This window comes from Triplophysa dalaica, chromosome 6 (assembly GCF_015846415.1).
Source record: "Triplophysa dalaica isolate WHDGS20190420 chromosome 6, ASM1584641v1, whole genome shotgun sequence".
Classification (NCBI taxonomy): domain Eukaryota; kingdom Metazoa; phylum Chordata; class Actinopteri; order Cypriniformes; family Nemacheilidae; genus Triplophysa; species Triplophysa dalaica.
The window spans coordinates 2,400,347-2,414,173 of NC_079547.1; the positions used below are offsets into that span (position 1 = coordinate 2,400,347).

Below are 13,827 nucleotides of genomic sequence, written 5' to 3' on the forward strand. Positions count from 1 at the left end.
GGGAATCAAAGCGATGAGCGCGAGAGGTGAAACTAGACGTTTTAAAGAAAACCACAAGGACACGAAAGTAGTAGTGAAAGATCATTTTAAGTTTATTTAACAAGATTCTGCCCAAACATTCTGTCACGTGAGATAGGGTTCGCGGTCCCTATGCGTGTTTGTGGATGGAGGCTCTGCCATCTGTTCTCTGTTAGCTGTGCATACACAAGCCACTCATGTGCATACAATCTCGAATCAGATTAACAAATGCAAACATGAAAAGTAACGCAAACTATACACACTTAATATAGCTCGTGTATTTTAGTGTCGTGAGAAAAGGAAATTCTCACACAAATCACGTGTTTGTAGTGGAAACCACGTCTAGCGCGTGCCGAACTTCCTCATTTCCTTTCTATTTCCTCCCTTCTCTCGCCTTTCTTGAATGTCCGATAGAGAACAGAAGATGAGAGATCCCCGACCCACAATTTCGGAGCAGGTGGCCGGTCCGCTGATAAAGGCTGACAGACAACTACACAAAGAAGAATAGAGAGGACCTATTTTCAGGCTGAGATTATATTTATCATAGTCCAATCCTTATTTAATTATACAAAAAAGACAGTTGACGTAATTAGATTTAAAGCAAATCATACTTTGGTGCTGCTATATGTTACTTTTGCCCTCACATTTATGCCCCCCTTCACATGATCTCGGAAATTAGATAATTCCCACGTCGACCCGGAAGTAACGTCTGGATTGTGTAACATTAAAATATTAATTTTACTAATGATTGCATTAAAACATTACAAGTATGCTTTACAACCATGCTGGATCTGCTAACATTAAAAGAGCACCGTTTCGCAAATTATTTTCACGGTGGAAGTGGGAATTATTGAATTTCCGAGAGCACGTGAAAGGCATTATTCAAACTTGAACACAAACACAGGAGTAGGTCTAGGTGCAACATTGTCTACCATTTCCATGGTAAAGGTCATCCAAATACTGTAATCTGTAAGGCGGTGGTAGAACTGAGAAATCCCTGAATGTTGAGTCATTATTACTCGGGTTAAACATCTTAAAACGAACTTTAGTCATAGAACCACTACAGGTAAATTAAGTCAACCAATTAAAAACAAGGATAGGACCTAATTAATGCAACAAAAGCAAACCAAAATAGTTATTTATTAATATAGAAATAATAATAAAATATATCTGTCCTTTGATTTTGTGTCATTGGTGTTAATGGTGACAAATTACATTTATGCATTTGGCAGACGCTTTTATTCAAAGCGGCTTACATTGCATTATACTATACATTTCTTTTTAACTGTTATTTTGAAATAATAAAAATATGCAAGTAAGTACTTAAAAGTTCGACTAAAAAGGTGTTCTGTTTAAGCACACACATGTCGAGTATCCCTTTCATTAATATAAATTAGAAATGTTACTAAAAATGTCGGTTTTTGGTGTGGTTCTTTAAAAGCGCCATAGGTGTTGCTTTGGTTTGTGTCAGTATGAAGGATTTTTATTGGAAAATGTATATATATTACTAAATATTGTATAGATCTTAGTGTGCCTCATCATGTTAGTTTTGAGGTGACTTGACCATCATTTTGGAAAATCAGCCTTTCATCGGAATTTGTCTCTGGTGTTATTGTCACTGGTGTTACACCAACAATGACTGAGAACTCTATGCATATAACAAGTAAAATAGACATTTCAATAAGGAACAAGATTCAAGTTGGCCATTATTGTTGGTAAAAAAGTAATCATTCCGGTGAATACTAATCATCAAATTTTAGGCATGAAAACGGAATAATTTTGTTTGACTTTTTGAAGTTGAGAAATACCTTATATATAAATAATGATCTATATATATAACTATATAATCTGGAAGTTCTATGTGTCTCCTTTTGGTCATGTTTTCTCAAATCGTTACGTGAGGTTTATGACCCTTGAGCTTTCTGGAGATGAATAACCGCATTCATCACTCAACATGTCTCAGTTTGCCCCATCTGAATTATTCTATAATGATAAAACTGTCATTACCTCTCTTTGATATATTTAAAGATTAATTTCACAGATGTAATTTGCAAATCAATATAATTGCGTGATATCATGATGCATGTGTTTCATTTCACTTGGACCAGGGATTTCCTCCAGGGAAACTAAATGGTTGCCATGGCAGCAGATGTGTTGTTTGATGCTCTCTTTGGCCTTGTATTACTCAACAGGAGCTTACCTGACTAACATACAGGCTCTGTTGAATCTAATGTCCCCACAGGTATGAGAGCAGGGAATGTCTCGGAGATGGTTCAAATTATTTTGAAATCACTTTTACATTGTTCAAGTGTGTTTTTAATGATATTTGAGAAATGTCTCTGTGGTTTTGTGTCCACGATGGAAGTCAGTGGGACTAAGGTTGTTCGATTATACCGACATTCTTCAAAATATCTTCTTTTGTGTTCTGCAGAAGAAATCATACAAGTTTTGGAATGACATAAGGTAAATCATAAAATAAATTTCATTTTAAGTAACTCTGCAGACCTATTCACGTGTTACTGTAACTTATACTCCCTTCAAATGTTACATAACTGTAGTTTAAGTGTTCTTGGCTAAGGCGGGCAGGTGCTGACTGAAGAAGCCTCAAAGTTTTGGTCAGGTCAGATTAAGGTTTTTTTTACCTCCCTCTGCTGGGAACAGCGAAGCCATTAAGAGGATCTGAGAGCGAGCAGGAAAGCTGATTTGACCTTTGTTAACTAAATCCTCCTGGTAACACAAATACACTTGAAAGGCCTGTTATTTTAACCTTCTGGAAAAGTGAGAACACGGGAGGCATGTCTGAATCTCTAGACAGCGTTGATATTTTATCTCTTTTTTGAGGCACATTTTCACATGCAATATTATTCGTCAGTACAAATTCATATGTAATAGTACAGCACAATTAAATGTTTAATTCGATGGAAAAACGTTAAAATAGTACCCACACTCAAATTCTTACCTCTAGATGGCGTCCTTTCTAGAAGAACTGTGGCCCACTCGGTCCACAGGAATTGAAGTGAACATCATTTCATCAGTTTCAAAGCTTTATCTTCCACATCAGAGCTTTTTTCTTATCGGAGCGCTCATTTCCACAACATCCGTTTCAGGCGTTGACATTTCAGGTCCCTCCCATAACACTCATCTTTAATGTACTAACCTACTGACCTCCAGCATCTTTGCCGACTCACTCAAAATGATTCTTGCGGAGTGATGTTTGGGTGTGTGTGCGCATGGGGTTGTGGGTATGTGAGAGGCTATTGGTCAGCTGTTGAAAAGGTTAGCAGCCAGAGTCCTCCCTGTTGAATATAAATCAGCTTTTGGGGGGTTAGACCCATAGACAGTTGGGTCTAGACTGAGCACCCCTTACCAAGTTATTGATTCAGGCTCTGAGCAGTTTTACAACCTTAACAACACTTGGAAAATGAGTAACATGGCAACAGAGATTGTTGCCTTTGTGCTGAGCGTATCTGGCTGGATTCTCATCTCTTCCACGCTCCCGACCGACTACTGGAAGGTGTCATCGGTGGACGGGACAGTCATAACCACGGCAACCTTTTGGTCCAATCTGTGGAAGACGTGCGTTACAGATTCCACAGGGGTTTCGAACTGCAAGGACTTTCCTTCTATGCTAGCACTTGATGGTACTTTGTTTCTTTTTTTAATGCAAAACAGTGCGTGTGTAAGATGAATGTAACTTCTAAGGTCTTAGTATGGGTGTTTTGTGCACAAATTTGGATATATTTATTTATTAGGACCAAATTTTGTTTAGTATAATAGTATAGTATTATTCGTATACTTCTTTTACACTGAACAACAAGAACATTTTCTTTCGTATTTAAAGGGATACTTCACCCAAAAATTACAAATCTGTCAGCATTTACTCATCTTCGAGTTGTTCCAAATCTGTATCAATTTCTTTGTTTTGATGAACAGAGATTTGAAAGAATGCTTATAACCAGACATATTTTGCCCCCATTGACTCCCAAAGTAGGAAAAGTTACTTCATCATGTTTTTGTTCTGTTGAACACAAAAGAAGATATTTTGAAGAATGTAGGCCGGCAAACAGTTCTGGGGCACGTTTGGCTACCATTACGTTTTTTCCTACTATGGGAGTCAATGAGGGTCTGTTAATAAGCATCCTTCAATATATTTTTCTCTGTGTTCATCAGAACAAAGAAATTGATACACATTTGTAACAACTCGAAGGTAAGCAAATGAAAATTTTTCCCTTAAATTTGCATGTACTAAAACATATTTGTGTATAAATTTACTACAGTTATACTTAAAGTATAAAACACAGGCAAATTTAGAAGTACTGAAATCGTACACTTACAAGTATAATTATACTCATTGAAGTATACAAAAAATAGACTTGAACGATGCATTTGTACACTTAAAATGAATTTGAAATTTTTGTAAGGTAAAACGAGGCTTTCAAGATTCATTACTGTAAATAGTGACTCTGTGACCTCAACTTTTGGTTTCTTCACTCATGACCTCTGTTACAACCTGCAAGTAATGAATATCCCAAAGGCAAAAAGGAGAACATAAGATTAACAACCCTTGCGTGCCATAATGTGTTCCCTCAAGACATCGTGCACAAGCAAGTAATGTATACAGATTTAATGTTTTGAAGCTATTAATGTTTGTGGCTTGACTCATCAAAGTGAATGTATGAATAGAATGTCACCGGAACTGCAAAAAGAGCTCACTTAATAGCAGTGTTGTGTGCAGTTGTTATGACATCATTATGCGGTGGACAAGTTTTAGCATGTTGTTATGCACTTGATAGGGTTTTCTGGTTGCTAGGTGGTAGTTTACTGTTCACATTCTAAACCACTAAAAATGTTTTAGACAATTTCCCCAAACATCCCTAACACCTTTTTAACCCCGCCTCTAGTCCCATAGACCCACCCAAAACATTTGCCATTGGTTGAGCAAAAGTTGACCTGTCATATTGCTCAAACAAGGAGAGCGACGATAGTGTTTACACTGTTTTTAGTCGACCAATTGTTGTCCTGTTTCTGCAGCTTATATCCAGGTATGTCGAGGGCTGATGATCTCAGCTGTGTGTCTGGGATTCTTCGGAGCTATTCTGGCTCTAATTGGCATGAAGTGTACTAAGATTGGGGGCACAGAGACCACCAAAGCCAGGATCACCTGTTTATGTGGACTACACTTTATTCTCAGTGGTACGTGTTGGCCAGACCTAAAGAAACAAAAATTCTGTCATTGTTTATTCACCCTCGTGTCATTTAAACATCTCTTTTTTTTCTGTCCGACACAAAGAAGATAGTGTGAGAAATGTCTCTGTGGTTTTGTGTCTATACAATGGAAGTCAATGGGGGTCAATGTTGTTTGGTTGTCAGCATTCTTCAAAATAGCTTCTTTCGTGTTCTGCAGAAGAAATAAAGTCAAACATGTTTGGAATGCCATGAAGATGAGTAAATGATGAAAATCATTGTTTTGTTGTTGAACTGACCCTTTAAATCACGGTTTCATCTGACATGGCCTTATATGAACAATATTTGAACACCCGATGTCTCTGCAGGAATCTGCTCTATGACCGCCTGTTCTCTGTACGCACACAGGATAACAAATGAGTTTTTTGACCCATTATTTGTGAAACAGAAGTAAGAAAAAAAGCATTTTAACACAGTTACTTAACATGTGTACTATCTAATACTAAAGTGTTTGTCTTGTCTGTGTTCAGATTTGAACTTGGGGCGGCCCTGTTTATTGGCTGGGCAGGATCTGTTCTCAGCATCCTTGGAGGCTTTGTCTTCTGCTTCTCTATGACAGAAGGATTCAGCATCAGGTGAAAAAATGTAAAAGTAAAGTAATGAAGTTAAACCCAATGCCAGAACCAGTACCACTTGACTAGACATTTTTCCTCTTCTCTCGAACAGCGAGTACTCTTACAACGGTGAAACATCTTTCATATCAACCCAAAACAAGGTCACCAAGATCACAAAGACCTCGGAAGTTTCTCAGGCACACCCCCCAGATCAAATCAGATTCTCTGGCAGACGGTTTGGGAAAAATGCGTACGTTTGATTTTCTTTTAAAAGCCTTGAACTGATAAGAACGGAGGGTCAAACAGTATACACGGTGTACAGTCCACTATCAGACATGTCCCCGAATGAAGGACTCAGAAAACAAAAGACTGAAACATCAATGTAGGAAGAGAGTTTTATATTTTCGGAGATGCATAAAGTTGATTACTGTTTTTTTATGTTATAGAAATTCTCATGTTACTGTTAACATGTCAGGGATTGTATCTTCTAATGGAAGGGTGCCATTTAATGTTTTGCTTTATACCTAAAAATGAAAAATTACAATTCAAGAAAGATTCTTAGTTTTGATGAACAATATGTTTTATATATTTACATAGAAAATCCTGAATAAATCTCATCACATCACAGAACATATATTAACACATTTCAACACAAACCTTCTTGATGATATTTGTAATTAATCGATTCAATCATTTTGAGATTTAAATGTTTTTGGGGGCAAAAATCAATCCACTTTAATCTCATCGGTTTGACAATGACTGAACATCTCTACCTTAAACCGATCCTAAGTCAGATGAACCGACGACAGGCCTCAAAAGAACAGACAAGAACCTCAGCTGCGCTCCACTGACCACAGGAACATGCTGTCTCGATTCGGAAATTGAGTCGGAAATCACTTATTGCTCCAGACCTGGAGTCTCTCCTCACCTCCTGATCACTGGAAACTTTAGACCCTGGAGCTTCCGCAGACTGCTGCCAGAGTCTTCATGTCGTGTCAGATACCTTCTTTAAAAAGGAATCAGTGTCTCTCTGCTCAATTTGTGAGAAGGTTTGAAAAGATTTTGTGACATAATAAAAGGGAAATTCAGCATTTTGTCATTTGTCTTTTTAATTAATTTATTTTCGTGGTGTTGGATTGACTTACTATTGTAAATAGAAAAGTGATATACAGTAACTATTCGAATGACCAATTTTTTAAATGTAAAATGTATAGGATAAAGCAATGTAAGTCACTTTGGATAAAAGCGTCTGCCAAATGCCTAAATGTAAATATAATGTAAATAAATAAAAAAAGTCACAATTGTGTGTGTTCTGTAGGAAGTATAGGAACAACACAAATGGAGTGAAAATCGTTTTTCCTGTAACTTTTTTAAGAGCATGAGAGGCCCAAATTCTATGGTTTGTGTTGTGAGTTGTGAGAACTAACACATAAAGTAGATTTACTGAAACTCAATATTACATTTATATGAAAATAATAATTTGCATAATGCAATATTTTGACAATTAAATATTATATAAATATGTATATTTATACCATAAAATATCTAAACATATTATTAAAAATATATATGTTATATATAAATATCCTCTATATTTTATAAATAAACAAATTGTTTTGAATTATAAACGTATTTTAAATTAAAATCGTCTTAAGGATTAAATATTCAATTTTGTAAATATTATATATTAATAAAATAATATATATATATATACACATTCTCATTATAAATCACTACTTACAAATTTAGCTTATTATATTGTGATGTAATAAATTGCTGGTAAATTTAAAGTTTTATTAATTTACATTTCTAGCAGGGTCGAAAAAAATCACAAACCTGCCAGGAGTAACAAAAAGTATACTTTTGAAAGTATCACTAGTAAACATCACATACAGACCAGTGACCGCAATCAGAAATGCAACACTGGACACCAGAGGGCATTAGATCTTGTTTCAGACCAGAGACAACAGTATCCCTGCCGCTAAAGATACTTCAAGTAAAAGGTTGTAAAGAGTCAGATAATTGCTCAGGCTCTTGAAGAAAACAAAGGCTTAATTCAGCATCACAGTTCGGCTTCAACAGTTAAACCAATGATCTCCAAAAGGTCTCTCATTTTCCAGGAGATGGAACAGACAAGCTGACCAAAGTTCACAGGACAAAATCAAACGGCAGAAGAACAGAACCACACACACCTAAAACACGTTCAATAGCAAACTCTCACGGCACCTTTATGAAATTATTATTGTTCAGTTATGAACACCGAGGCTGTTTTCTGCATATTAAAAAGTTCCTTTTGGAAACGCCCATGACACACACCCATAAACATATGATAAACTGCACATCCTCTTCTGTTAGGTCCTGAAAAACAAGAATTAGACATTTGGCCCCTACGAAGTATGTCATCGAGATGTTTATGTGTGTGAAATTGGATCTGAAAATCAAGATAATACTTCAACAACTGTGGGAACATGCGGGGCAAAACATTGAGATCGGCACAAAAAAGATGACAGCATGTCTTTGTCCCATGTGTTGCTCACAGAACAGTTTCAGAGATCTAAGAGATGGATCACAAACTGACCTGACACGGCTAAAACATACAGTATACAAGCAAACAGACAGTCAGTTTGAACGCAGAACGTCAGCGAAGATGAAGGTTCGAGGTCTGCAGATCTGGGGCTTGCTGTTGACGTTACTGGGCTGGATTTTCGTGGCTTGCTCCATGGCCATGGAGGGCTGGAAGGTCACGTCTGTCGGAGGGCAGGCTGGGAGTTCTATCATCACGGTGGGCTGGTACTGGTCCAGTCTGTGGAGGGCATGCTACACCGACTCCGCCGCCACATCCAACTGCTACGACTTTCCTGTGCTTTGGGCTGTAGAAGGTGCAGACATTATGAAACACTCTCAATATAGATACTGTGCAGAATGAACAAAGACAATATAGATTTTTGTTTAGACAATTTCTATAAAACCTGAAGCAAAATCACATTTGTTGTTTTTAAGGTTTTAAAGGGTTACAGAACAGTCAGACAGACAATAATCGGTTCTTTGGATTTTTTTGTTGAATGTTCAGATTACCTCCAGATTGTAAGAGCTCTGCTGATGTCTGGCATGGCTGTCGGAGTGCTGGGGTTCATCCTGAGCTTTGCCGGAATGGAGTGCACTTACATTGGAGGCAAAGACAACGAGAAGAACCGATCCATGTTCACGGGAAGCTTCTGTCACGTCTTTAGTGGTACATTTCATCATCTTAGAATCTTAACGTCTACAAAAAATCATACTTTAAATTCATTCTATCAAGTGTATTTTTGATGCTGTATGCTTTGTATGTTAAGTATAGTAATATCAATGTACGAGTAGGCCTAGCATACTTAAAAGTGTGCTACTTTATTACTACTTGAGACTTTTTCGTTTATAAAAGTATACTTTGAGTGTAACAGTAGTTAACTTTGAGCAGGCATATACAACTAGTATACAACTTTTTACTACTTCAAGTGAGTATACCGCTTGTAGCACATAGTTTATGAAATGTAGTTCAAAAGTAGTTTAGTTTGTGAAAGTACATTTTGTACTGTAGAAACCAGATGGCGAACTCCATGTAAGGGGGCCTGGGGTGTGTGTAGATAGAAATAGCTCATCCTAAGGTAATAAAAATAAAACACTTCAGTTTGCAAAGTCTGTATACACCTGTGAAGACATAGTTATGTGTATTATGTTGCATTTCTGTCAATAGATCCTGCTTAATATTCCACATTTAAGTGTATTATATTGTTGACTTTCTGTCTTACTAACAGCACACTTAAGAAAAACTATTGTGAGAGAATGTATAACAGACTGTTTTCTTCTGTTGGATTGTATGTTTTGTAAGGTTTGCTCTCTGCATGTGGATATTCAGTATACGCTCATTACATCTCTGCTGAGTTTTTCAACCCCAGATTTGGCGGATTGCAGTAAGCTTATCAATCATTCCTTTACAATAAAATAATTGTGGGAATAAAAAAAAGCTTTTAATAATTACTTTTTAGTAACTGTATTTGATGCAATATTTGTTCATTTCATTGTATTATTTTATGCAAATCTTTCAGATTTGACTTGGGAACTCCGTTGTTTCTCGGGTGGGCTGGATGTGCTTTTCAGATCACTGGTGGATTTTTTTTCCTGGTTTCAGTGTGGAAGATCAGGTCTCAGACATACAGCAGGTGAGTGTTTATTATAATAATAATAGAAATCTTTAAGACAGTTTAATATAAAGACAATATTTGTTCTGGCACTTTAGAGCAGGGGTTCTCAACAGGGGGGCAGTGGCCCAAAAGGGGCCCCAACTGACTTCCAAGGGGCCTTCAGAATGACTAATACTTAAAATTTAGACAAAAGAGCATTAAAATATTTTTTTAAACAACTAAAAACCAATATATTTCTTATTATATGTCATTTTCTATATTACATTTTTATTTTATTTTATATTATATTTATATTTATAATTTTATTAAATATTAGCACTTTTCAAGTTAATATCAAATATTTTATTGGGTAAACATTTTGATTTTTTTTGTGAGCGGGAGGGGTCTTTGAATATTCTTGAATACAGTGGGGGGCCTTGGAGTCACAACGCGTGAGAACCCCAGCTTTAGAGCATCTAAAATTGATGACCAAACAAGTTGATATAATAAAAAACTTGTTTTGGTGAATATTTCAGATTCTTTATAAAATGCTTTTTCTTAGGTCACTAACGTCTATCGTTCCTGCAGTGGAGGGTAAAGCCTCACGCTACTCTCACACAAACCTTTCCATAATCTCTGAACTTTCCTCAAGATCTGGCGTATCATCAATATCTGAGCTCTCCTCTCAGTCTGGGCCATCAGCTGTGTCTCACATTTCACCTGTGAACACACGTGTCTCCAGAACCCGGCGTCCTTCCAGATCCAGACGCAAATCAAGGAGCTCTGTCAAAACTGAGGTTCATCGGCCGGTGCGATCGTCCACGTCCTCAAGGTTAAGCAGATCGGATTTAAACAGAAGGAAATTATCCACTCCATCCAGAACTACCACACATTTCTTTGTCAGGAACTCGTACCTCTGAAACAGTTCAGTGTGGATTACAGGAGACGTTGAAGTAGACAAACACAGTGTACTGGACTTCTGCAATGACATATCTATCACTTAAGGAGGCTCTTTGCATTCAAAGCATCTCTGGAAATTAACTGATGAATGTTTTTGTAAATGTTTGAGGTTATGGGATGTTCAGCAGAGAAACGTGACTAATAGCTTTCCTGCTGTACATTTACATTGCATTATACATTAGTTTCTCACTATATGCAATCCCCTGGGATCGAACCCATGACCTTGGCATTGCTAGTGCCATGCTCTTACCACTGAGCCACAGGAAAATAGCAACAATAGAAACCATCACAGAAATTCTAATAGTTTACCATAACTCGATTTTTTCTATTAAACCATTACAAAATTTCTTTTTGTAGGGCTGTTTGGGCCTTTTTACAATAAGATTAATCTGCTAAATGTCCTAAAAAAGCAATAGAAACCCAACAGAAATTCTAATGGTTTGCATAAGAATACCCTGACAACCCAATACCTTTTTCCATTAAAAACCTTTCAAAATGTCCTTTTTGTAGTGTGTTTTGGCCATTATTCCAATAGGATTTAAACATTCCACCAATATAATCCATCACACACCAGCAAACACCATTATCATTCATTTCCATTATAAAACCAATCCAATTCCCAATAGAATGTTTTGTGCTTATGAAAGCATGACTTGAGTTCCTGACACTTGATGTAAATGAACACTCACCACGCAAAAAAATAATTAAACATTGACTTTAATAAGTAACTCAAACTTGTCATGGCTGTACCCTTGTTTAAAACATAATACAAATAATTTCAAAATGTATGAATGATACACTGATGTCAACTTTCCAAAGCTGTCAATCAGTGATCACCCTCGCACACCTGTAGGAAATATGGTGCGTTGGGAAAAATGGTCAGTAATCAGGAACTACAGAACAAACCCTCACAGTATCAATCTAGCAAAACTACCCAAATGTATTAAAATACAACATTTTAGTCCATGACCATCACAGGTATACAAACCTAATCAGACACATGCTCACTGAAAAAAGACACAATCACTGACGTCATGTATAATTAACATCCTCTCCTAAAGATATACCTTTGAAAAAACAAAGAAAAAAATACATTGGGATAAGCAAAACGTTCCAAAGCTGGACATGACCTTTGGCCAGGATTTTATGCACTTCGGTGTACTGTACAATCTGTACAGACGGTTTCATCGGACGCATGCGTCTGGCCCGAAGTTAACTTTCGATCTGTTTGTTTATCTACCTACATAATATTAATTTATTCAATTATTCTTGTTTATGTTAATTGTAATAAAATAATATACTGTTCAGGATGATATTGATTCTTTGCGGAGGTCTACTGAAATATAGTTTGGGCCACATAACGTGTGTTTATGTTGTCGTCTTGAAACCATCTATTTTTAATACACATTATTTTCTATATTATTTGATCTGTTGGGTCTTACGATTGCTTTGTTTAAACGTGTGAAAATTTTGTAGCGTGTGTAAATAGTCCAACTTGTAAGCGAAAAGAAAATGACGCCAGAGGTTTATCCAATGCATGCCCCTTCCACTCCATGTCAGGTCCTGAGAAAGTAACAAGTATAGACAGCAAAGAAAAAGTGAATAGTTTGAGGGTTGTGAAAAGCATGTCTTCCAAAATCCTGAGCTTGTAAACATCTGAATCCTCTTTTCTTCTGTAACAGAGCAACAGTCACGATGGGAGTTTTAGTATTTGTGGTGTTAACACTCACAGTCAGGAGGAATCATCCTGAAACTTCTACCACGAACCACTTTAGCTCGTAATACATTTGTGGTATGTGGTATGAAGTCCAGTGTGAAGTTTCCACAGTCAGTGATGATTTGGGGTGCCATGTCATCTGCATGTGTTGGTCCACTGTGTTTTCTGAAGTCCACAGTCACACAGCCATCTGCTAGGAAACTTTGGAGCACTTCATCCTTCCTGCTGACAAGCTTTATGGAGATTCTGATTTCAGCAACGTGGGCTTTCATAACACCTGTGCAGTGCCACAGATTTTCTCCATGCAACGCCGCTTTGATGCAATTCATGCAAAAGTAGGCCCAACCGAGTATTGAGTGCATAGAAATACAGAGAAAATACTTTTCAGAAGCCTGACATTTCTATTTAAAATATCTGGATAAGGATAAGGATTTTCTTATTAGATGGTATTTTGTTTGAGCTGCAGAGTTTGTCTTTTGGACCTACGTTAAACTTGTGATCACGATGCCCTCTATTGGCAGGTAGCAGTTACAACATCAAACATCTAGTCACTTGATAGGATCTCTGGACATTATTCTAACAATATCGAAATGGATATGAAAATGCAAACGTTCAGGCTTAAATAAAAAACTTTAAAAGGATGTTGTTAATAAAATATCTAAAGGACGGTTTGAAAACTAAATGAAAAATCATATGATGAAATGTTTGATGCAAGGTGCTCTGCTTCGGCAACACAGGTTGTCAAGTTTGCCTTGAAAATTATGATTTGGTGTGAAAATGGATTTAAACTTTTTACAGTTTTTTCCGCTGTTTAAAATACATATTTTTGAAATTGCCCTTAATTGTATGAATTTTTTGCACAAAAAAAGTTCTCTTTAAAGGGATAATTCACCCAAAATGCATTATTTTATCCAAAATAGTCTAAAAGTCTTTCTTCTGTGGAGCACAACAGTAGTCTAGATATTTTAAGAAATGTCTTCATGTGTATGTATGGAAATCAGTTTTTTAGATACCAACATTGTTCTTTTGTGACATGAGAGTGACTAAATGATGACAGAATTTAATTTTTTGTGAACTGTGGCCTACATTCTCATATTTCCCCACTTTGCGCAAGTTTTTTATATGATGTCAAACATAACTCACTAAATGTGCCTCTATAATCCACATTTATTTGACA

At 36.6% G+C, this 13,827-nt stretch overlaps 2 protein-coding genes across 2 annotated transcripts; both read left to right on the forward strand.

Annotated features, from left to right (window-relative positions):
* The first annotated feature begins 3,371 nt into the window (after positions 1–3,371).
* cldn10a (claudin 10a) lies at positions 3,372–7,023 on the forward strand. Its single transcript, XM_056750591.1, has 5 exons — positions 3,372–3,659; positions 5,050–5,211; positions 5,571–5,652; positions 5,733–5,837; positions 5,929–7,023. The coding sequence occupies exons 1-5, from the start codon at positions 3,440–3,442 to the stop codon at positions 6,074–6,076; spliced, it is 717 nt and encodes a 238-aa protein (XP_056606569.1). The 5' UTR covers positions 3,372–3,439; the 3' UTR covers positions 6,077–7,023.
* A 1,346-nt stretch (positions 7,024–8,369) lies between these two features.
* On the forward strand, positions 8,370–11,457 carry cldn10e (claudin 10e). Its single transcript, XM_056751153.1, has 5 exons — positions 8,370–8,695; positions 8,887–9,048; positions 9,682–9,763; positions 9,899–10,012; positions 10,536–11,457. Exons 1-5 carry the CDS (start codon positions 8,464–8,466, stop codon positions 10,891–10,893), a joined length of 948 nt encoding a protein of 315 aa, XP_056607131.1. The 5' UTR covers positions 8,370–8,463; the 3' UTR covers positions 10,894–11,457.
* The last annotated feature ends 2,370 nt before the right edge of the window (positions 11,458–13,827 follow it).

Excerpts from the sequence above, each read along its gene's own strand:
- cldn10a (XM_056750591.1), top strand. The coding sequence starts at position 3,440 with ATGAGTAACATGGCAACAGAGATTGTTGCCTTTGTGCTGAGCGTATCT. Across the intron at positions 5,212-5,570 it reads ACTACACTTTATTCTCAGTG|GAATCTGCTCTATGACCGCC; the intron begins GTACGTGTTGGC and ends ATGTCTCTGCAG. Across the intron at positions 5,653-5,732 it reads CCATTATTTGTGAAACAGAA|ATTTGAACTTGGGGCGGCCC; the intron begins GTAAGAAAAAAA and ends GTCTGTGTTCAG.
- cldn10e (XM_056751153.1), top strand. The coding sequence starts at position 8,464 with ATGAAGGTTCGAGGTCTGCAGATCTGGGGCTTGCTGTTGACGTTACTG. Across the intron at positions 8,696-8,886 it reads TGTGCTTTGGGCTGTAGAAG|ATTACCTCCAGATTGTAAGA; the intron begins GTGCAGACATTA and ends TTGAATGTTCAG. Across the intron at positions 9,049-9,681 it reads CTTCTGTCACGTCTTTAGTG|GTTTGCTCTCTGCATGTGGA; the intron begins GTACATTTCATC and ends ATGTTTTGTAAG.